We start from the raw sequence: 24,123 nt of genomic DNA, 5'->3' as shown, positions 1-24,123 counted from the left end.
TGAATTTACCACTGGTGTAATTTGAGGCATTTAGATTCATGTGGGCATCTGATGCTCTGACTGAGCCTAAGTTTTCTATACAAAACAAAACAATGTCTACAGTATGCTGTAGCTTATAAATCACAATTTTTATTAATCACTTCTATACAGTGAAAAAGACGTTTGCAGCAGCACAAGTTTGCAGGGTAGCCTTTATCACTTGGACAGTTGACACTATTTGAACCCCTCAACCTTTTAACATATGGAAGACTTCACAAAGACACAAAGATATGATTTCTACTCACACATGCTGCCTGTTGGACACTTTCCAGCACATGTTTGGAAGGAATCAGGAAGTCAAGTAAACACTGCAGAGCATCACCGTGATAACGTTCCTCAATAGTGCGAAACAGCTGGCAGAGGACGATGGGCGCTGTGGCCTCAAACGGTGGGAAGAGGGCCGACAGCACACTCTGGATGGACGAGTCCAGAGATTCTGGGTTCTGTAGGAGAAAAAGAGATGAAGGGCAGTCAGATGAAGTTTGGACGTCTACAGTAATGCAGATGTCGCTCAGTCTGTCACTGTGGATTTGATTTTTTATCAAATTTTCTGGTATTTTCAGCCTTTTCACAAACGCTGCTATTTTCAGTTCCACATGTGGAAAACGAGTACACCGTGACCATGAATTACAAACTATGTCTGTTTAGACACAACTTTCTTCAAATAAGGTATTTGAAAGAAAAAAGCCTCAAAAGCCAAAACAGGTCGACAACAATTGCTGTGCAAATGCCAAATTACGAGACAGATGATTTTCCAGACCTGCTCACCTTCACTGTGCTGGGTTTGAAATCAGTTTAAAAAGTTTTTGCTGTCATAAAGAAACAGATATATTATTTTTTTTTATGAGTTCACTGTTGGGTCAGTGAATTCTTATTCAGTCTACTTGGATGATTAAAGGCAAGATCAGCACAGAAGAAAGCATGAACAAGCCTGTTCAAAAGGATTTCAATTTTATTATGGAGATAATTAAGTCTGTCCTGTATGAGTATGTGCAACTTGTTTCATGTCTAGCCAGGATACACTTCATTTGAGCTGGTATATTAGCAGCAGACCTGGGTCGGCATCTGATGTAATTGAAAATGACAAAGAAGCATATGGTTTCATAAAGATGCCACTGCATATGACACCATCTTATGTCAGAAGGTAAAGTAGCAGCCTGTGGGCAGACGTCTGCTTTTAGTAATCTTGCGAATGCTTGCATGGGCATTCTACTAGGACCAGCTGTGCCACAAGTGAAGTCCATCTAAGCACATGGAAACTATTCAGATGAAAAGATAATGTCTTCAAAGCAGTTTTGGTGCACCAACCAGACTATAAGCCCAGTTTTGAGGTGGTGATGACTAGAGACGTGAAGCCTGTCAACATGGCTTAGTACAGGGGTCGGCAACCTGCGGCTCTTTAGTCCTTGTAGTGCGGCTCCGCGTGGTTTGGGAAAATAAATTAGAAGTAATTAGCTGAAGTGTATTTTATTTTTGTTAGTTCTTTTTTAACTTGTAGTTCTAAATTGGAAGATTATTGTGATATTGAAATATAAAAATACAATTATATTCTTTTATTTTGTCATCGCTCAAAATAAGCGTCACACTCGCAGAAGCCGGTGTACCCGCCAAGACTTTCAACCCGAGGTAGGCCAATTATGGACCTTCGGATTCATGTTATGTCAGCAGCTGTTCTCCACCGTGAACTGTGTTAAAAACAAACACCGCTCACGCTTCACAGATGACAGCTTACAGTCCTGCGTGAAGATGAAAGTGACTTCGTACAGCCCCGATTTGCAGACGCTGTGCGCAGAGGTTCAGGAGCAGAAGTCCCATTGTAAAGATATCACGGCAGACCCGACGATGTTTCCATGAACACGCTTTTCAGCATCTTTTTATTGACCACTTTTCACACACGGTTGCTGTACGTATAGAGTCTGTGTTAAAGCTCACAGCCTGACACATACCAACACAACAGCATAGACGGCACAGACGTAAAGACGGCGAGGCATGATTGCAGGTGCCACTGCAGAACACGCCCCGCCACACACATTAACCAGGTAAAATACATATTTAGGCAGAATTTTGCAAATATCTATTTTTCTTTTTTTCAGCAGCATAGTGCTTTTTTCCCAATTATTTTTTAAAAGTCAGGTCAAGGCTCCAAAAGTCCAAAGGCAATATAAGGATGGCGGCTCACAACAGTTTTTGTTTGCTACATGGATCATTTTAGTTCAGCGTCTTTCCTTTTGTTATATTTCTTTAAGAGTTCAAAATGTGTTAATTACATAAATAAAATATAATTTTCTCTGTAGCACTTCATGGATTTCATAAGCAACACACCTTAGTTGTTCACACAAAGCATAAAGGTAAAAAACAATATATACAGTGTTATCTTCATTTTAGATGTCAAAAAGTATTTGCGGCTCCCAGTGTTTCCGTTTGCGTGGAAACCGGGTCCAAATGGCTCTTTGGATGTGAAAGGTTGCTGACCCCTGGCTTAGTACAACAGTGTTTGGTACTGCAGATATTCTACTGTTGGTTTGATGTATAAGTACACCAGCTGCATGAAAATGAATCCAGAGTTTTGTGCACAGATGTAACATTTACATGTAGCACAATATATAAATAAAGTAAAATAAGTTTGTAAAAGAAAAGACTATTATTGTATATTAAATATTAATATATTATGCTATTATTATATTATTATATACAGAGCAGCTGTATCACCTGGTCATTAACCAGAGTGCTGGACAAAAGTGAAGTTCCTCTAGCATGTGATAAAAGGTGCAGCAATGTGAACCTCTAGGAGATGAAAGAAGAAAAGTCACGTGATTGCCAAATTCTTGGGAATCATCGAGGGAACACTTTGGATACACTGACATATGCATCTGACTGAAAAATGAGAACTTCAAAAGTGAAAACCACTTGGGGAGGCTGACCGGCATTGATTTCCACATTGCTAACTTGGCTGGAAACCCCATGAAATACAATGTAATATTTTTATAGTGTCTCAAGATTATTAAATATAGTGCTCTTCACAGTCTTATCTCATGCCAGATAGAGGTGAAATGTACAATTATTCTTCTATCCTATCCTAGAACCAAATCAATGTTTGGTAATGAAAAGGAAAGCCATAATATTCATACCGAGTTGATATTTGAATATAAGGACTTCTTTTGAATCTGCATAGATATCAGTCGCTAATCGCAGCAGGTATGTTATTCACACAATCACTTGTCAGTAGCCTGCTGTGTTAATCTCCAAGCCTACAAAGGACTCTGTTTTTTAGCCCCTTCCTCATTTAGGTTGATGGCCTGACCAAGACCAGAGCGGCTCAGTGTAAACACAAGTGCAGGAGCTTCAAAGACCTCACACTGGTTTACACTGGGACCATTTGGCAGATGCAGATACTTGCGAGCAACTTGGACATAAAACATGCAAATGTCATAAAATTCCAGCTGTTTATAATCCATTTGGTATTTCAGTAAATCTTTCAACTCTGTTTAGTCTTTGCATTCACAAAACAGGATTGCACATACATAGTGAATACAAAGTGACTGAAATGTCTGTGAAATGAGCTAATGTTGATCTACTGGACTCATGACAAGATTTCTGGATGTAAATCAATACCAATATTTGACCATTCACAGTGCTCTGAGTCTATGGAGCCTTTGCATTCCCTAAGTAGAAAAGAATGCTTTTCTGATTGTGCACATCTGTCACAACAGATCACAAAATGGAGAGCAGAATACCTCTTAGGAAGGCTCTTAAATGGTAATGCATCACAGCTGTTTTAGACTGACTGCAGCCACTACTGTATTTCTGTTAGTTAACAGTAAACCTGTGGTCCTGTCTAATAAAGCACGGCTCCCTGAACTTACTTTGCAGAGTTGAGGACTTCAGGTTCTCAGGGAGGGCTTTATTTGAATTGGTGCAGTTTTGCACATGTGCTCTTTCTTATGTAGATGATAGATTTCAGGTTATATTCCACAAATTTAATAGAGTTCATCCACTGTTGTGTAATGCGACTTTAAATCATTTCCTCACTGCAACTGAATCCTTCCAAGTCCCTTCTGTTGAATTGAGAAATAAACCTCTGTTTTTGTTAACACCAGCTAAAAAAGAAAACTTCCCTGACTGGAAGTCATCTCTATGGGTGGTTTGGCTAGCAATATTTGCATGAGAGAGACAATTTTAAGATTTACTAAGCATAGCTCAGCTGGAACCAGTTCAGACTGGCTAGCGAGTCAACTCACTTCTAGTGCTGTGTTGCTCGTACTGGTATGTGTGCCTACCAGTGCCAGAAAATGTTCTAAACAGGTCTGAACTGTGAAAGACTCATCATTAATATCTGTCAAACAAAGCAAAATGTGTCTGTGTGTGGTATTGGAAAACATTATTATTACAATAATGAAGTCATAATCGTAAGTTGCAGTCACAGCAGCATATGCTAGTATAATCTTTTTCAATATAATGATAGTTAAACAACCATCGATCCATGCATCCAAAGGTGTGGTGGGTCAAACCTCAATAGAGGGACAGCCATGCATTTTCTATGTTGCACCAACTCACTAAATTGCATTATTGAACATGCTTGTGTATCTGTTGCTTTAGTTTACATAGAAGCCAGTTTTCAGCTACACTGCTTTTAATCAACATCCTCATGTTTCGAGTTTATTTTCTACTGTCTCTTTCCTGTTTAGTACGCTCTTTGTGTCACCTTCCTGGCATCACAATAGACTCATATCTGTTCCTTCAGTCTGTTTTAAATATCCAGGCAGAGTCTCTTTCATGCATCATTATGGCATTTTTCTTTCTCTCCACCATCTATCAGTGTACAGTAACCAGCTCATATGACCATAAAACGTCTTTGCTTTTCTACCAAGATATATTTTATTTCCAGAATCAGCCAGTGAATGGTATTCAGTCAAGCTTAAATCCTGAACTTTCATTTTGAGATTGTTGTTTTTGGTCCGTGGCCAGCTGAAAACATTCCAACACTGCCTCTCCTGCATTTTCTAGACAAGGGGATTTCCTATCTTGTGATAATTGTCCATTGCAGCCTGCGATTTAACTCTAGAAAGAGCTTCAGTCTACAACAAAGGTCATTGTTTGACCTGAGCTGACCTAACCACATGGACAAGAGGCATTTGTTATAAAGGTTAGCTCTTTCTTTGTCTTGTCTACTGCCCCTTAGGAGTTTTTTTTTTTTTTTTTCAGTGTTTTGTATAGAGAATAGCAAGCATTATGGCAGGTTTCACCATATTGCCTCAGGCTGGGGCTTACAAAAGTCTTGGTCGAGAACTGAGCTACTGCATAAACAACCTGTCAAGGTGAGTACTGCATTGTCATCAGCTATATGGGTCAAAAGATGTAATTGTGATGGAGATTAACCTTTACTAAACTGGCGCAGCTTTTGATGCGACATGTTGAAAGAGTTTGGTTTATGTTTTCGTTTCTGACTGTTCATCACATTTTCTTGAACTCCTCATAAGAGATCGGCCGTCACTGCACCTCCAGGGTAAACCCAAAACATAACCAAAAGTGACAGTTAAGACTGTCCAGTATTTCCTGACAACTGCCTGAATTCTGCACGTTTAGTCTTGTACCTGAGAGATGACACACCACCAACTCAGCCATGAGAAAAGACAAAAACAGCGTGGACACAGTAGGCTGAGCGCCTGTGACATGTCAACTGAAGAAATGTTGTCATGGAAAGACAAAACACAGCACATAGTAGAGCTAAAGTGAGTCAGCTTCATATGCAGGTGTCATCTTCCTTTCTCTTTATTTCACAGTTCAAAAACAATTGCGTTTTGCAGCGTACGCTTTACTCTGACTACTTTCACACGGAACCCAAAATAAAAACGATCTTTTGACTTCGAGCCATCATCATCAAAATGAGTGTTAGTCATGTCTTAATGAAAACCATGTTCCCAGTGTCTCTGAGCTACTCCCCCTCCTTTTCTACTATTTCCTTCTGTCTGTTTGGTGATGAGACAGAACTGCCTCTGTGTGTGCTCTAAGCCTTTATAACTCAGCAGAGGGCTCCCACGGATAAGCCATCTTAAAGCCTTTTAAGATGAAAAATCCCACATGAGACAAAATTACTACATCGCTTTGTTTCTTCCGCTAAGAGTAATGTAGAGTCCCATAAATACATTTGTTCATTTTGTAGTTCAATAAAGAGTGTATCAGATTTCCAGTCCTTACTCATGGTGCTGTAGTATTGAACACTGGCAAGTTTCCACAGAACGTGGGAGAGCTTTCACAGATAATCCATTAATTGAACCTTAATCTGCAAATAATATAAGACTGAACAAGTCCAACAGCTTATAACTTGAAGTGTCAAAACAGCACTGCTGCAGGCCGTCATGCTGAAAATATTTGCTTATATCGTAGGACAATGAACCAAGTGTGTTTGAATCCTACGTAAATCTATGCCGTCATCTCTGCTGAAATCATAAATCCGTGTTTCAAAATCCTTATCTGATCTAAGGATAAACCTAGATGCTTTAAAGTGCGCCATATGACATAGTTTCTCTTTTTCTTTCATGCCACCACAAGATCAGACAGCACAGACTTCCCATGACCAGTAAAGACATACAGCAGTGACGGCCCTGTGTAAAAACAAGCGAACCAAAAAATACATCTATGATTGAAAGGTTCACACAGGGACTTTTTTTCTGGCACAATGTCACCACAGCTGATTCATTCATGAACCGCTCCCATTTAACATGACTAAGCAAAACCTTCTGGATCTGAGCCTTCTTCCTGAAGCCGATCCTGGCTTCAAAATATCGAACATAAAATTCAATTTATCTAGTATTTAGACAGTGCAACACAACATACTGGCTCCCAGTGTGGAAAAGGTACTTGTACTGTTAGAAGAAGTGTTGTAAAATGTATTAAGCCATGTGACAATTTGGATTTCTATGTCTGTGAGCTTGCGTATTAGGAGTGCAGTGCAGTAACATCTGCTGCTCTTCATTCTTGCAAGGTAGTATGAGGGTCTTCTGCGAGTTCAAAGAAATGTAAGTCAAACAGAGGAAGTGCAATCTGTATTTTTTTTCTGTACCGTTAACAAACTGCATTTAAAATTAATTCATGCAACTGGAAAGCCACAGATTGGGGAGGAAATGGCAATGTTGCAAAAACAAACTTTTCTAGAGACAATGCCTGATGAAAGCTGGCCTGCAAACAGCCGAGGCACTGACATTTTTCCTTGAACACTTGGCTGGGGCTCTGTTTTGGAAATACAAGTGCAAAGCCTCTGTTGCATCTGACCCACTTTTGTGATACAGAGATGATAGACACACTGAAAATTCAGTCCACAGCTTCACGACAACTCTCAGAGCCTTGACGTGAAGCAAAATGAAATCTGTTTGGATCATACAGTTCCAAATGGCAGATGTCTGTGATTATCCATAATTTCTTCATAAATCAAATGAGTTCATTTTCCCAGTCAGCCTCAGCAGAGACTTGGCAAAAATTAAAATCAAGTTGAGCAGTGTGCAGTATTAGCTAATTTAAAGGGGGGAGTGACCCAGGAAATCCAAGTCCAGTTTTCTGCCAATCAATCAAAATCTGGACACTCGCATCGCATTTCCACAGGGTTTGAGATGATGTACATGCTTGTGGCACTCTGATAAATCAGCACTTTTGAGTATCCTGAAAATCTGAAAGTTGTGGATATATTATATAGACTTAAACGCCTGGAGCAGAGCCAGTAACTTGTGGTTGTTTATTTTGCCAAACCAACAGTGAATAAACACCAAATTCTGCAGTTTCCTGTAGGTTTATGGAACATTGCAATGAGCATCATTCATTGCACTGTTACATTTTAATAGTCCACAACGGAACTATTTCCTTCCAGTATAAATGCCCTCGTGAGTATTTGATCGTTTTAACGCCCCCAAAATGAAAAAAACCCATAAGAACTCAGATAAATCAATTGTCTCTACCAGCACAGCACAACAGCAACGGCAGACAACTAAAGCAACTATATTAATAAAATATTTAGTGAAAAGAGGCATAATTTTTTTTCTCTTGTGAAAGCTAAACCTGTCATTGTTTGCTTATTCTTGTTAGCTACTCTTCTGCAACTGTTACTGTTTTGTAGAAAGTCTGCTCGCCTGCTGCCTCTAAATATGTTTTTATAAGACGAGAGCAAGTCCAAAGCCCAAGTGGAACTCTCATCTGCACTTTCATAATTTGCATATATTTTAAATATAATTTTATCACTTCAACTGACAATTGAAAATATTGTCTGTCCCGCAGTAGGTAACTGTGTTTACTGTACACTAAAGGAACACATAACACATGATTCTGTGAGGCCTCAAGAGGAAAGTTCTTGACCTTGATAGTTAATAAGTGACTCTTGGTTGTGCTTTTCATGAGTAACTAAATGCAAATACATTGCACACCAGCATGCCACGAGTTGGGCTTTTGTAATATTGTAGAGAGTTTAAACACAGTAGGTCTTGCACAGTGCAGCAGTTTAATAAGTGAGACTCTGCAGGCTCATGGCATCAGTCAGGCATTAAGTAAAACAAACAGTTACGTCTTTGAAAGCTGGTCAAACTAGCGCTGCAGTGAAGTGGGGGCAAAGTACAGTGATGGCCGCCATTCGCAGTCAAGTTTGTACTTCTTTAAACATCCTTCCTTCCTGCTGTAAAGCTATCACTTAAGCTTGGACAGATGTTATGGGTCAGACTGATTCCCATGTAAGAAATAACAGTATATTCCATAAATATAAAGGATAAATGTGAGACTGACTAAATATATTCCAGTTTACCAAAAATAAAAGCCATGCTCCAAGCAAGCATTTAGGGATTTTTCTTTCCTTTTTTAAAAACAAATTTAATAGCAGCAGCAATATGTAAATAAAAGTTTAAAGAAACCACATCCTCCCACAAATCCACCATCAGTGTTCCCCATCTTGTGGCTTACTCATCGTAAGTAATTACATTCTGCTGTGACTGGGATTAGATTAGTCCCCTCCTATCTTTAAAAGCTCTACGGTTTGAACTTTTTAAAGAGCCGACCGCTGAACTGGAGAATTCCATTTTGTGCGCATGCAAAGCAGTAAAATAATTTATACATCGAAACACTCTCCACTCACTCAAGTATGTGTGCCGTCCGCATCAATTAAGTCCGAATCAAAGGACTTAAGGATGCGAGACAAACGACAATGCGCCTCTCTCTGTCACTCTCTCTTTGTTGGTGTGCACACACTTAAAAAGCTTGAGATGCTGCTGGCTGTTGATGTGAAACGGTCCCACCAACTGTGCTCGGGCTTACAAAAAGCTTTGGAGAGAGCACTCACATTGGGTTTTGTACTCCCTTTGTGTGTTACAAAGATAAAGTTTCATAAAAGACGAGAGCAAAAAGTGTGCATCATTACCGTGCTCAGAACTCTCCAACTAGAAAACAAAAGTTGAAAGAAGGTAAAATGATGCCCTGCGTGTAAACCAATGTATCAGGCTTCCAGTAGCCCACACACACACACATGTACACATAGCTGGCAAAGTCACAGAAAGAAATTCACTTGTTCACTTGTCCAGACCAGAAATCAGACTCTGAGTTACTGGGTCAGTGGAGCAGTTTAAATCTTAAACCAGAAAGTAACAATGGACAATGAGGATACCCGGGAGGGAAACTTGGTGTTACTTTACCATGTTTGCAGGAGCTTCTCCTCTACAAAGCAGAAGGTTTTGTCATTTTTTGGCCCCGGTAATCCTCTCCAGACAGCCTCCTTTGGCTTTGTGCAGAAGAACTTGCCATGTTTAGTTCATCAGCAGTTTCAAAAGTAAGTAAAGTCAGTTCCATTCTTGGCAGACCTTCCCCAAGTCTGAGTGTGTGGCACAGAGAGAGACGCAAATTGTCGAGCTGCCCGTTGATTCTTTTTCTCTTCTTTTAAGTCTGTTTCGCTTCTACGGCCACTCTGAGTGTTTGGGAGTGAGACAGAGAAAGAGAGAGAGATCGAAGTAGAGGGTGTCTGTGAGGGGGTGGAGAAAAGCATTCCCTTTCAGAGGAAAACCCCCTCGAGGCTATTCAGAGTTTCTTTGCTCTTTCTCAAACGCTTTTTTCTCTTTTTTCACACAACCAAGCACACCCACAGACACAATGTGTCACAAACGGAGACACAAAGCGTTCAGGAAAACATTTACTGAATGTACAGTATCTGCTAATGAATTTTAAAGTTCGAGCCATCCCACTTCCTACTCTGTCATGCACATAAACATACGCACAGATACTAGCACACTTTTATGACCCAGAATCAGAGAGCTGCAGAAATCCAGCCCCCTCGTCTTTGGCCCCTTCCTTTCTATTTTAACCACTGGGAGCTTTTAGGAGACTAAGTCTGTCTTTCACCTTTCTTCTGTCCCTCCCTGACTTACACTGTCTCCTCCAGGCTTTCTCATTTCCTTTCTTCCTCAGTTGTCTTCTGTCAGACTGCCCAGTGTTTAACCCATATCAAAGGAAAATGGAGAGCAGGAGGGATTCTCTGCAGAGGTCCAAACCAAGAAGCAGCAGGCATGTGAAGGGTTCGGCTATACTTCTGCTTTAGGTCTGAGGAATGTAATACTACACCCTCTGCACTACATTATACATCTGGAATCAGAAGATGTATTCTGTCTGAAACTCTGGACCTTCTGTTGGACTGAGAAATGTCTTGAGGAAAAATGAAAGGAAACTGTTTATTTCTGCCGGCTGAATGCCAGGGAGAGCATGTGAGTGTGGCGCTTTGTGCAAGTACCTCACAGCTGGCCTTGACCACTGTCTGTTTATCCATGGAGATTCCAGACATTACATGAATATCTGCTTCATATGAAGAAGGGGTAGAATATATTTCCTTTAATCAAGTGTTCAGGTGAAGTTGTAGCTGCAATTATGAAAGCAAAGGCTCTCTCCAGCTGTCTCTGTGGTGTGGTTTTCCACTCTGTAGAAACTGCAGTCTCCTAAACATTCCTCACATGTTTTTCTTTCATAAAGAGAAAGCCATGCTAATTTGTCTTTCACTCTAAACCACAAAAAACTATCTTGGCAACATTTACGATTCCATTCTAGCCTCATTGCTACGTTCTCTTCCACTTCCCTGTTTTCTTCCCAGAGATTTTGAGTTGAATGATCAAGAACAATATGCAAATGGTGTAACAGAATCTTTCAGAAGAAACAAGGACATCTATCCGAGTACCTGGAGGATAAGTGTGTCTGGAACTGTAAGAACTAAATGTGAGTATCAGTTCCTAACTTTTCTATAAACAGCATGTCATTAATTTGCTGGTAGGCAATAATGCTTTTTTTAATTTTCTTTCTTAATTGCTCACTCTTCTTGGCAGAATTGGTAGAGCTCAATTAATGGATGGTTGGTTTCCTGAAATGAACCTGGCTTTTAAGCTTAATCCATATATTTCAGAGGGGTTGAGGTTCAGTCTTTGGATAGACCTTTCCAGAAGCTTTTTGTTAGCCTGCTTTATCGTTTCCAAAACCAGGTTTGATGTGTGCTCGGGATCATCATCCTGCTGTAACACTCATTTGTGTCCAAGATTCAACTATCTAGTTCGTTTGAGGTGAAGTTGAGGAGTTTGAAGGTAGTATCCTTCTTCACTATCCACTTTGTGCAGTGTGCCAGTACCAGTGGTAACAAAACAGCCCCAGACCATGATGCTACCACCACCATGCTTGGCAGATGGTGTGTAGAGCAGATCACCTACTAATTGAAAGGTTGGTGGTTTGATCCCTGTCTACTCCAGTCTGCATGCCAAATATCCTTGAGCAAGACACTAAACCAAAGATGCTGTGTGCGTGTGTGAATGGGTGTATGAGGCATGTTGTGTAGAGAACCAGTCCATTTACCATGGTACAGTGCTCTTAGGACTGAAAGTCTCACCTATAATCCTCCAAAGATATCTCTTGTCACTGTGGTCAAATAGCTCAGTGTTTGTCTCATCTGACCATAAAACATTTTTCCAGAAGGTATTTGGCTTGTCCACGTGAGGAAAGTTCAGTCAAGCCCAGAGGTGTCCATTTCGAAGCAAGGGCTTCTTTCTTGGCCGACACGTCTCAGTACATACCTACGTAGAACTTGTTTCACTATAGAAAGTGACGCTGGTGTCACAACACTTTCTAGTTGATGGCTGGCTTGAGCCTTGGTGGTTCCTGAGTTGTTTCTAAACATCCTAACCAGTTTCCTTTTATCTGAGGATAAGAGTTTGAGTTTTCTTCCCGACCTCAGCGAGGTACTGCCACATCTGAATACCGTGCACTTGCGCACAGTTGTTTGAACTAATGATTTTGGAATCTGAAGTCATTTAGAAATGGCTTCCTAACTTGCGTAAATCTACAATCCTCCTTAAATATTCACTGTGGTCCTTGACTTTCCCAATCCGATAAGTGCTGCCTTTTTATGCCAGCAAAGACAGACTACCAGTTGTAGTCAGTGATGATCACTGACAAATACTTAATAGGGTGTAGTCGTAAAATGTTAAAACCTTTAGTACAACAAGTGGCTGTAGGCATATGTATTTGAGCCTTTATGTATAATTATGACCCTGTGTAGATCAGACAGAATCCAATATAAATAAATAAAAATCTGCACCCAATTCTTGTTTTTTAAAGTCATTAAAGATGTTTGCTAACAGCTCAAAGAAATGTTTAAATGCTCCATATTATCATGGTATTCATGCCCATGATGAGTGTAAGTAAACATCTGACTACAACTTTGTGTTTTAGATAACATAGTTAAATAATCTATAAATAATGCTACTATTTAACTTTATTTAAATAATGTCAAATAATACTACCTATGATCCAAGCTGGTAGCTTAAGATTGCTCAATATTTGTAAGATTTGTGAGATTTGTATCACCATTCAATCTTTCAAAATATAATGTTATGCTTTTCTGGGCTCATAAAGGCCCAAACCTAGCAGGGAGCAAGAAAACAAACTTGCGTGGAATGAATGGTGACCCAAAATTGCCCTCAGTAAACTGGTTAGAGTCTGTGTGCTTAAAGTGAAGTCTGTCTGTATGTTTCTTGCTTTTAGGTTGCCACAGTAGAACAACAATAGCTCCAAATTCAGCTAAATGTGCCAACCGTCAGTCCAAACTTGTCTAAACACAACAACTATCCAAATCTGGCAACCATTGCTTGGCTTGAGTCAGCCTAATTTTGGTGAGCCACTGAGCATGCAAACACTGAGTCTCAGTCAGCCAGATTCAGCTGACTACCTGGGAAAAGTTGCAGACTATAAAGCAAGCAACACTGAGCTAAAGCTAAAATGCTCCATGCTGCTAAGAGCAACTGTATTGTCACCAAAGTCAATACTTTGATGCAGTCATTGTTGATTTGTTAGTAGTGAAATGCTGTTTAAAACAAAATCAGAAAAATCAGTCATTTCTTCATCAGGATGAAAGCAGACCGCAGCAGATTGATGCTGATTTCGTACTCCTCTTCCTTCATGAAAACCAGATGGGCTGTCCAAACACCAGTGGTGGAGTGGGGGTGGGTTTGCTCAGTGCTTTTATGAGTCAGCAAATACGACGGCCATCATAGCGTATCCATATCACACACACATATATATACACACACACAGTGGACCAGACAAAACTAGACAGAGAAATAACACAAAGATACACAAAGATAGACTGTCAGACTTCCTGAGATAATGCTGTCGGGAAGTCTGGAGCACACACCCACACAGGTTCATTAAGCAACCGTATAAACATACACATGTGCTGCAATTTCTTAAATATAGACATACACACATTTATATACACAAACACAGCAGGACGAGGCTCTCAGTGCTCCCTCACCACTTCTTCCCAGTGTGTGTAATTCCTTGCTAGTGAGCTGGAGATCCCTGAGGCAAGTGAGCAGAACCCCAGCAGTGATTTACTTCAAACCAGCAGTTGCCCACATAACCTCCCATGAACACTCAGACACTGCAGCACAGTCTTCAGTCTATAAAGCATGACTCACACTGAGTATACCCACTAATATCATCATTGGTAATTGGTAATTGGTAATTTATTTCAACATGTGAACAATATACAAGTACATTTAGAAAAGAAATGAGAGAAAAAAATATATATACTATACAAATTACATACAAAAAAACATTCTGATTAATTTACATGTTGAAAGGGAGTGGGAAGAAGTATACACTTATTTAATCCCACCCCTGTCCCATAAATTATCAGTGAATATTTAGTCAGCTTCCTTACTGATATAATTTGTAATAAAAATAGTGAACAGATTTCTGATATACTATATACTATAATATCACATCATGAATTTTTTGTTTGTTTGTTTTTAAATAGAGACATTCACTTAATTTAAATATTTTCCTTTTCTTTATAGATCGAGAAGATCATATTTTTATAACTCTTTTTGAACAGTTTTATGTTTGGACATTGCTTTAATTCCATATTCAGTTTGTTCCATAGTTTCACTCCATGAACAGAAACACAAAAGCCTTTTCTTGTAGTACGTACCTTCATTGTTTTGAAGTTACAAAAACCCCTTAAATTATAACTTCCTTCTTTCAAAAAAAACATACTCTGAATATTACCTGGCAGTTCTTTATTTTTTGCTTTGAATAGAATTTGTGCTGTTTGGAATTTCACTATATCGTCAATTTTCAATATTTCAGACTGCAAAAATAGTGAGTTTGTATGTTCCCTATAACCTGCATTGTGGATGATTCGAATTGCTTTCTTTTGAAGAGTAAAAAGTGAATGTAATGTGGTTTTATAGTTATTGCCCCAGACCTCTGCACAATAGCTTAAGTATGGTGAAACCAGTGAACAGTATAGAATATGAAGTGATGTTCTGTCGAATACCTGCTTTGCCTTGTTTAGTACTGCAATGCTTCGTGATACTCTGGAATGAATATATCTTACGTGAGCTCTCCAGTTAAGTTTTTCATCTATTATTACCCCCAGAAATTTATTTTCACTGACTCTTTCAATATCAACACCATTTATTTGAATCTTTGCATTTGTATTTAAACTACTATTTCCAAATAACATAAGTTTAGATTTATTCAAATTTAATGATAATTTGTTTTTATCAAGCCAGAACATCACTTTACTTATTTCATTAGTCATATCCTCCAATAAATTCTGCAGATCATCACCAGAGCAAAAAATGTTTGTATCGTCAGCAAAGAGAACCATTTTTAATACTTTGGACACTTTACAGATGTCGTTAATGTACAAGTTGAAGAATTTTGGACCCAAAACTGACCCTTGGGGTACACCACAAGCAATGTCCATACATAAGGAGCAACCACCATTTATTTTCACAAACTGCTTTCTGTCACTTAAATAACTCCGGACCCAATCTAAAACTACCCCTCTGACACCATAACGTTCCAGTTTTCTTATTAATATATCATGATCTATAGTGTCAAATGCCTTTGTCAAGTCTATGAATAACCCAGCCACATATTGCTTTTTGTCTATGGAATTTGTGATGTATTCTATTGACTCTAATAGTGCCGATGATGTTGATCTGCTTGATCTGAATCCGTACTGACTCTCAGTGAGTAGTTTATGTTTATCTATAAATTTTTCCAGTCTGTTTTTAAACAGTTTTTCAAGAACTTTTGAGAATTGAGGTAGTAAAGAGACAGGCCTGTAGTTTGTGAAATGGTGTTTGTTTCCAGATTTGTATAGAGGTATAACTTTTGCTATTTTCATTCTGTCTGGAAATCGACCAGTTTGAAATGATAAATTACAGATGTATGTAAATGGTTTTATAATAGCCTCAATGACTCTTTTAACCACTATCATATCAATATCATTACAATCCAAAGATTTCTGATTGTTACATTTTTTGACAATTTCAAAAACTTCATTTTTATCAACGGCTGTGAGAAACATAGAATATGGATTTCTGTCAATCAGTGTATCCGGTTTTTCCTGTGCTTTCCCAGGATGAGTGATTGTTCTTGCTAAATTTGGTCCAGCAGTTACAAAGAATTCATTGAGACTATTTGCCACAACATCCATATTGTATTCTTCATGGTCATTACAAATGAAATACTTGGGATAGTTCTTTTGTCCAGTCCCACATTTTATAACACTGTTCAGGATTTCCCATAATCTTTTATTATTATTTCTATTTATATCTAATTGCTTCTTATAGTATTCCTTTTTACTAAATCTAAGTATATTAGTTAACCTATTTTTATATCTTTTGTATCTGATTTCAGCATCATTAAAGAATAGAAAAGCAGCCACTCTCCCCTCAGCAATCTACCCCAAGCCTCGGTCCTTGAATCAATTACCTGACTTCATTTGCTCTCCAAATTCGTTAACTTTATGTCACATGTTGTTTTGATTTAACACAAGGGAAAAGCTTCTTTTCAGCAGACTGCATCCTGCTTTTTGGAGCACACCCAAATACCCAAAGCATGTCTCAGCGACATTAATATAAGTGTTCTGTCTCAGTAAACAGTGTCTCAATAGTCTCCTCTTGTAATCGCTCCTGTCTTGATGGGACAAGATGAAAAGAGGAAGGAGAAAGACAAAGAAGCAATCTGTCTCTCACTTGTTTCACTTTCCCAGGAGGAGCAACCTTATCAGTGTCTGGAGATCTGCTGCTGTGTCTGTGACATAATTTCCTGCTCGACCCCACCTTGTCGGGATTTGGGGGAGTTGGTTGGTTGGTTGATTTGGACACTTGTGTTCTCTCAGCAAGCAAGAAGGAACTTCTCCCTCACTATCTGTCTGCACCACAGACGTGTTTTTGTGTCAGGTATTTGTGGGTCCCCTAAGAGTGGTTTTATTGCATGTTTTGAGTAGCGTGTGGCGCTAAGGGCAAAATAAGCATCTTGTGAAGCAAAGCTGTGCATTCAAGGACACTCCAGTTGTCGTGGGAATCTGTGCACCTGTATGCTTGTTTTTCACTGTTCGTTCAGGTGCCATTAATGATAGATTTTGACATTATATGTCCTCAAATGTTCATCTCCTGCGATACTGCAAATCCATCAGCCTGTGGAGTTCCACATATCACGCTCCATTTTTATGGCTAATAAAGGACAGGACAGAGGCGCCTCTAACACTTTAAATTGCTCTCCATCTGTCCCACTTTAATAGATTTGTTCCCACCGAGATTTTATAATGAGACATCACATTTTTAATATTATGAGAAGGTCTCAATGGGACACAAATACATCGTTTTTGTAGCAAACATCCATTCTCCTGGTTCCTACAGACAGACAAGGCAATGCCAATGTGACAATAGCCTTAACACACAAAAAAATGTAAATGGTGGGACATTTCTTTTAAAAAGTGATTTATATACACGGTACATTCACTATAACCCAGTGGCAATGCTTAAAGTGCATCAGCTCAGATGCTCTCTTGTTCTCTCCACTTCTAAATGATGCTGTCTGCATGTCAGTTTCACAAAATCCTTTTTATAGCAAATCCGCAATATGAGCTAGAATCCCTTTTGGAAAACAATGTGCTTTGGCAGTGAATGTCCCTCAGCTGCAATCTACAATGTAGCCTGGATATGTCTGTGTGAGAGCTCAGTAGATCAAATGCTGGGAATAATGGGCTGTGCATGTGCTGCAGGAGAAGAATGATACATTAAAGACTTCTCTAAGTGGAAACATTTTCAAAATGAAAGCCCAAATTTGGTCCATACTCTGTCTATATGCCTTAAAAAGATGTTCAAGTGAATATAATTATGTGTTTTAATGATCACATCATGTCACGGGTGCAGTAATTGAGGACAGTATAATGATCTTCTTCAAAGTGATTGTTTTTCCAGATGTGTTTTTTAAAAAAATTAAATCAAAATGTTTCCATCACTGTGGAGTGTGTTCAAGGTTTTGGTTCCCAGACTGTTATCATATGTGAAATTCTCACGGAAGACCCACAGAGCAGTTCCACATGTTTTAGCTGATCTCTCTCTGTCCTGGTGTTTTCCTGAGATCCACAGTGCCGAGTGACTTTAACCTCAGCTGGCCACTGCTGGGTGCTAGTCCAGCGTAGGAAGCAGGTGTTAAATTCACAACAGTACGGGGAGAATATTCAGAGGAAAAAGAAAATAGGGCAAGCCGAGAAAAATGTGGCAAGGTTGAGAGTTTGGCTCGAGTCCCCTCTTCTCCCCCTTTTTCCATTCAGACTAGAACAATATTAACAGCCACCCTATTCAGACATGTCACCCTGCGAGATTAGAATGCGTTTTCTGCAGCAGAAAACAAAATGGCTAGACAGAAAATAACTGTGGACAGCGTCATTATTCTCAAATCTGGAGTCGCTGAAGGTCGGCATTCTAACTGCAGACGAAATGCTCATTCGAAGGGCTTTACAGCTAAAATGTGCTTCTTTTAAAATCTATTTGTATTCGCAGCAAAAAGTGAACAAAATTCCAGAATTCCTCCGACATGAATCAAAACTACCTGGATGTAAAAAACAAAAACAAAAAACTAACTTTCTTTTCTTTTCCTTTTTTTTTTTTTTTAAACTGAGCAGCCCATCGTTAAAGTAGACAAAAACTCAGGTTGCACTCACGTATATTTACCTGTATTTTGAGGTAGCATACTATACTATGCAAACCTGCATTTAACTGCATGTCTGCATACTAATGGGTATTCAGTACCAGGATACTGTTAGGCTATTAATACAGCCATTTATAAACAAACTGCATGTTAGCAGGTTGAAGGTAGTTTGTAATTATTATTTTAATCAGACTGCTAATTTTACTTTGATTCCACATCTTTATACACAAATGTGAATCATGGTAAGTGAAGCTATGTACTTTTTGTATCCTAGCAAAAATATTCTAGGTAACCTGTTTTGCACTCTATTTGATACCAGCCATGTACTTTGTTGGGCCAATAGACAATTATATGGTTGTGTTCAAACAAACAATGTACTGTAATGTAATATATTAATATTATTATTTCATACTATATAATATATTTCAGTGCTTAAATGTTAAAACTTCATGTAAAGAATAAAGACAGCCAGGATGCACAAATCATTAAAACAGAGAGAAGTATTAAATAATTGAAATACCCACCTAATGGTAAATAAACAGGTTCTTATAGGGCTTTTGCACTGCAGCGCTAAATACAACATTCTCATTCATATGAGCACTTTTTCAACATCTAAGCGCTTTCAATTGAACATTTACGTTACGTTGTTTTAAGTTGGCAGAACTTAAATAAAAAGCTCAATGAGGTAAAATTGTTTAAAGCAACGCATAAACTGAAGGAAAAGCTTAAAAAATGTTGAGCATCTATTTTTGTCCTTTTTCTTTTATCCCTGTAATCTACAAGGCCTAAATGTTGACCTTCTGATTGGATGAAGAATTATTTTAACAGCATCCATTTTTATACAATTAAAGGCTTATTAGGGACTTGGGCTCATTTCACAGGCCTGTGGGGTAAATCAGATAAAAAAAGCTTGGGAACCACCGGGAAGTAACCAGGTGCACATAACAGGAACATTACCGTATGTGTAAAAGCTAAGCCATAACTTACTCTACCTTTATAGTCCCTTTAATAAGTCTTTCACATCAGCAAGTAGTAAAGCTTTCTGAGGAAGCCACCGGACACAAGCAGTCATTAGCACGCTCATAAAGACTACATGACGACAGCATTTAATGGTTAAATTTCAGCTCTTCTTGCGTGTCTAAGCAAAGCTGTTGACACAATGGTGTTTTGGGAGAGCGGCATATGAAAACACTGCCTGCTGCCAGGCCATGGGAAACAGAGAGACCCAAACATGCAGCTGAGTCACACTGCTGCGAACACACACATTGTTGTTTCAGGTGAAGACCATGGCAACAGGTGTGAGTCTGCGTGTGTGTGAGAAAAGAGCTGATATCTTCATGCTTCTCCTCCTTTGCTCTAAACACATTACCAGTTAAGAGTGAACATACGCAAGTAGGGGAGACCGGGGATAGTTGTAACATTTTTGACATTTCTGTCTGTAAATTGGAGCTCGTTTAAGGTAGTGGATTCAAAATGTAATGCAAAGTATTTACATGTCTCGGCTATTAAATAGTGCAGCTATTTTCTCTGCAGCACAATTACCCATTGCATGGTATGGCCTCAAACACAAAGAGTGAAATGTTACAATTAACCCCATAGTCTGGGTTAGTTGTAACATATCCTGGGGTGAAATGTAACACAATGAAATAAGGGTACTGACAAAATATTAACATGTAATCTTTGTTTATTCAACACATGAATGCACTTAGAGCCATTTATGTAGCTGTGTGTGTGTGTGTGACAGAATGCAGAAATCTAGCTTTTGAACATATTCCAACCCCCCAAAAAAGACAAATTATGGAATTTTCTGCAACTGAATATTTCATTAATTTTGGTTGGTCTTCCTTGAGTTTGGCCTCATTGGCTCAGTGGGCATTATAACCTACAACTCTTGCACCAATTTTGAACATAACAATGAAGCTGAAAAAATGTATTTGTTCACCAGCATCGCAATTCCATTACTTTTTATCATGGCTTACCTTGGTGTGGTTTGCAAAGTGCCTCAGAAAGATGAGGAAATCTGTTTCTTGCACCCATCCTGATTTATTTCCACTACCAGTACTTCCTACTGGTCCATCTCTGACACAGTGGTCTGCATAATATATGTGTGGGGAACACAAACAGTGAAGTAATTGTGTTGCCAATGGCATTAACCGCATATACAAAAGCGACCAGTGAACCTCTCTCTGCTGATGTCGTTGCCCCAACTTGTTTAATATAAGTTAAAGTAATAGTGTGGTAAGTTGTAACATCTGCATTATTGTTACAACTGACCCAGACTCCTATAGCCATGAACTAGCTAACATTACAGCCAACGGCTAAAACACTAGCTCTAAAGACCTACACAGAATATATCCCCATAGACATACAAATAACATAATTTAAATTTGATGAGTTTAACTGTAAAGCAGATAATGCTATTAAACATTGAAATACAGTAGAAAAACTTACTTTTTGGCATACAAATTACTTTTTTTCGTGTTAAATTGTCTGTGTTTGACAAAATGTGCTGATTTTTCACGTGTGATAGCAGAACTGAATTGGGCATGCACAGGATGAGTCACATCATTTGAAACTTAGCCCTGATTGGAGAAATTGGAAGTGTTACAACTGACCCACGTTACAACTATCCCCGGTCTCCCCTACATCGAGACTGCGATGTCTGTGGGCCAAAAAGGAGAGGCAAAACAATTGGCATTAAGAGGAGGGCTAAAGTTTTTTTGTTCAGATGAAGTGGGAAGCACAGAGACGTGTTGCAGCTCTGGATTTATGGTGTGATTCACACAGCTTGACATGTGAGCAAACAGCAATGTTGGGAAAGACAGAGCTAATAAGACAATATGTGAGGTTTATTAAAAAAAAAAAAAAACATGAGTCACCACAAGTCTGTGTAAATCTAATCTGCAGACTATCTCCGCCCCTCTTTTCCCCCGGCTTCCACAGTATCTGTCTCCTCCTTGTCTCCTGGGATCATCTCTCTCTGATCACCTCTAACAGCTTCACCTTCTCTTATTTCTTAGCGTTCTTCTTCCAGCCCTTTGCTTTATTCCACTAAACATCTTGTTTTTTCTTTTCTTAATCTCTCCAGTCACTCTCTTTTCCCTATTAGCGTAACTTGCTTTTTTTTTAGCTTGCTTTTAGCTCTCTCCCCCTCTGCAGATATTTTTTTTTATACAGTAAGCAGTCCAGAAGCAGCTAGTGGGAGTGGGCTGCCTCTGAGTGCAGCTAATCTGTCTGATTTATCACTTTGTAATTGGAACTCTGACTGGACAGAGTTACTAATTCACTACTGGGGACTGAGCATGAGCAAACGACCCCACCCATGTTTTTCTCTCGCTTACTTGTCACTTATGCTCTTGAATTTACTTCCAGCCATTTATTACTGCTTCATTTTCCAATCGCATTCTTTCAACATTTCCTTTCTTTTTTACTCCTCCGATTTAATTTCACTCAGGCGTGTCTCCTTACTTAAAAACTGTGTTTACAGTTTTTAAGTCCAATTTAAGTTCGTTTGCGCTTGCTTTTTTGTTGTCTGTGTGTTTGGGTTGTTTGTGGTTGTGGGTGCAGCAGATGTTTTGGCTAACCATAGAGTCAAACCTCAAAGCAGTGGGTTCAGAGCTGAACGGAGCCGTCCAGTGAAAGACGGGAGCAAGATTTACTGTGCTGGTGATTGCAATCAACAAACACGAGCTAAGGGAGTGTATGAAAATTATTATCAGAGGGAGGCAGTCGAAAAAGGGAGCGGTATTGTCTGCTGGCATTTGGGTAGCTCAATTTCCCACTCCTTTTTTCCCCTGTAAGATGCATGTGTACAGACTATTTATCTTAGATGCTAATGTATTAATATTTACTATGTTGTGGTTGTTGTACACCATAGTAAATATTAATATACCAAAGAGGAACCATCAAAGGACATCCCTGGGGAAGGCCCTGCGTGCTTGGATCAAACAACTTGCAGAGCCTGCCTCCCTGACTTGTTTGGGTTTTCTTCTGTATCTAAGCCTGCAGTGTAAGTGTTATACCACTAGGTGTCATATCTCATCAACTGTCGCAGTTGTGTAATGACTGTAATTTGAGATGGAAAAAGGAAAAGTCTCTTGTTTCTCAACAAGATCAGAAGGGAAAAAAAGAGTTGTTTTTGCTCTTAGCACTCTCTCTGGCATCTTTCGTCCACATATCATCCGTTGACTTCAAAGCGCCTGACCATACAGTTTAAGCGCTGTGGCAGCCTCTCCTAGAAAAGGACAAGATTCACTAAAATAAGCTTGAACCGAACGGGGACTAATGATAAGTGTTTTCCCCCCTGCAGCCAGGTGAAGGTAGTTATTTCCACTAACAGGATAAACTGATCCAGATGGCACGAGGACTCAACTCCAGCAGCACTGCGACCCTGTCCTCAACTACCTCCACGAAAGGTATTATTACCAGCAGACCAGAAAACATCTGCTTGGAAGAGCAAGCAAAGGTCACTGTTGCACATCTGTCTCCAGAAAGATCTCCCTACTTTGATAAGATGCTGTCTGGCTTTAAATATGGGTTCAGTCAAACTTCTTGGATGGCTAAAGTGCAACTGCGAATGTCATGGTGTTAATCATCTGAGCATGAAGATGGGCTCGTTGTGAAGCGAAGCTGAATGTATTAGCTAGTGAAGCACAACGACACGATGTGCGAACTCCACATTGGTTCAGCACAACAGAAAAAAAGAGAAAACAGATGAAGTTCTGCAGACAAAGCATCTCTCAGACACAAGTTTCGCAAAATTGGGTGTGGCTAAAGCATTGTGCACAAAAAGTGTGTACATCTCTTTGTGCGTGAGTGTGTGTGTGTGTGTGAGAGAGAGAGAGAGAGGGAGAGAGAGAAGTGAATGTGGATCTACAAGTGTGCAGCTGTGTAAGCAACTGACCGGACATTCACATTAGCAAAGAGCCGGGTCATTAAATGCATCCACCTACACACAGCATACACACCACACACACAAAGGCTGTGTGCAGAACAACATACATGTTATGCGTGCAGAGCAGCAAAGTGCATGTAAACGCATGGCAACATAATTTGAAACCAATAATAAGAATAGCATAACATAATCAAAAGCTGTGGTAACCAAATGACAGGATGAGTGGTGACATTAAAACTGGGAAAATTAAAGGACAACTTATTTCTCATTCACTGCTGTTCTCACTTGATTTATTCAAACTTTTATTTATTTATTTATTCATGTTTTTTTTACTGCTGCTGCTTGAGCATCTGTGTGTGCATGTGTGTTTTTCACAGACACACCTGTCAGTCTGTGCCTGTGTTTGTCCAGGATTGAAAGGCTTTCCATCTTAGGAAATCGATAAAGTTTCTGAGCTTTTTTCACTCTTTTTTCTTTTCTTTTCTTCAGGTCAAGCATTGTTGTGCATCTGCTGCTGCAGCAGCAAAAAAGAAGCCTAATAATAGCACTAAATAAATTAATATTCTCAATGCTATGAAAACAAGACAAGCTGGACTACACAACCTCAGCAGCTGGTCGTTTTCTTTAACTTTATTTTGTGACTTTCTTTCTTATACTTAAATTGTGACACTTATATCCTGATA

At 39.2% G+C, this 24,123-nt stretch overlaps 1 protein-coding gene across 1 annotated transcript in view; it reads right to left on the bottom strand.

The window, feature by feature from the left end:
• quob (quattro b) overlaps nt 1-9,928 on the bottom strand; it is a 30,663-nt gene extending 20,735 nt beyond the window's left edge. Inside the window, exons 1-2 of the mRNA XM_085353943.1 lie at nt 9,699-9,928; nt 285-482 (exon numbers count right to left, since the gene is read on the bottom strand). Of these exons, the coding sequence (XP_085210069.1) occupies nt 285-482; nt 9,699-9,701 (201 nt within the window). The 5' untranslated portion in view covers nt 9,702-9,928. The remainder of the gene's footprint in view (nt 1-284; nt 483-9,698) is intronic.
• Nucleotides 9,929-24,123: the final 14,195 nt, after the last annotated feature.

This window comes from Diplotaxodon limnothrissa, linkage group LG5 (assembly GCF_057381915.1).
Source record: "Diplotaxodon limnothrissa isolate DT_005_m linkage group LG5, D_limnothrissa_male_GT1.1, whole genome shotgun sequence".
NCBI lineage: Eukaryota > Metazoa > Chordata > Actinopteri > Cichliformes > Cichlidae > Diplotaxodon > Diplotaxodon limnothrissa.
Note: the sequence above shows the minus strand (reverse complement) of the source record. Positions and strands in the feature narration are given on the sequence as shown.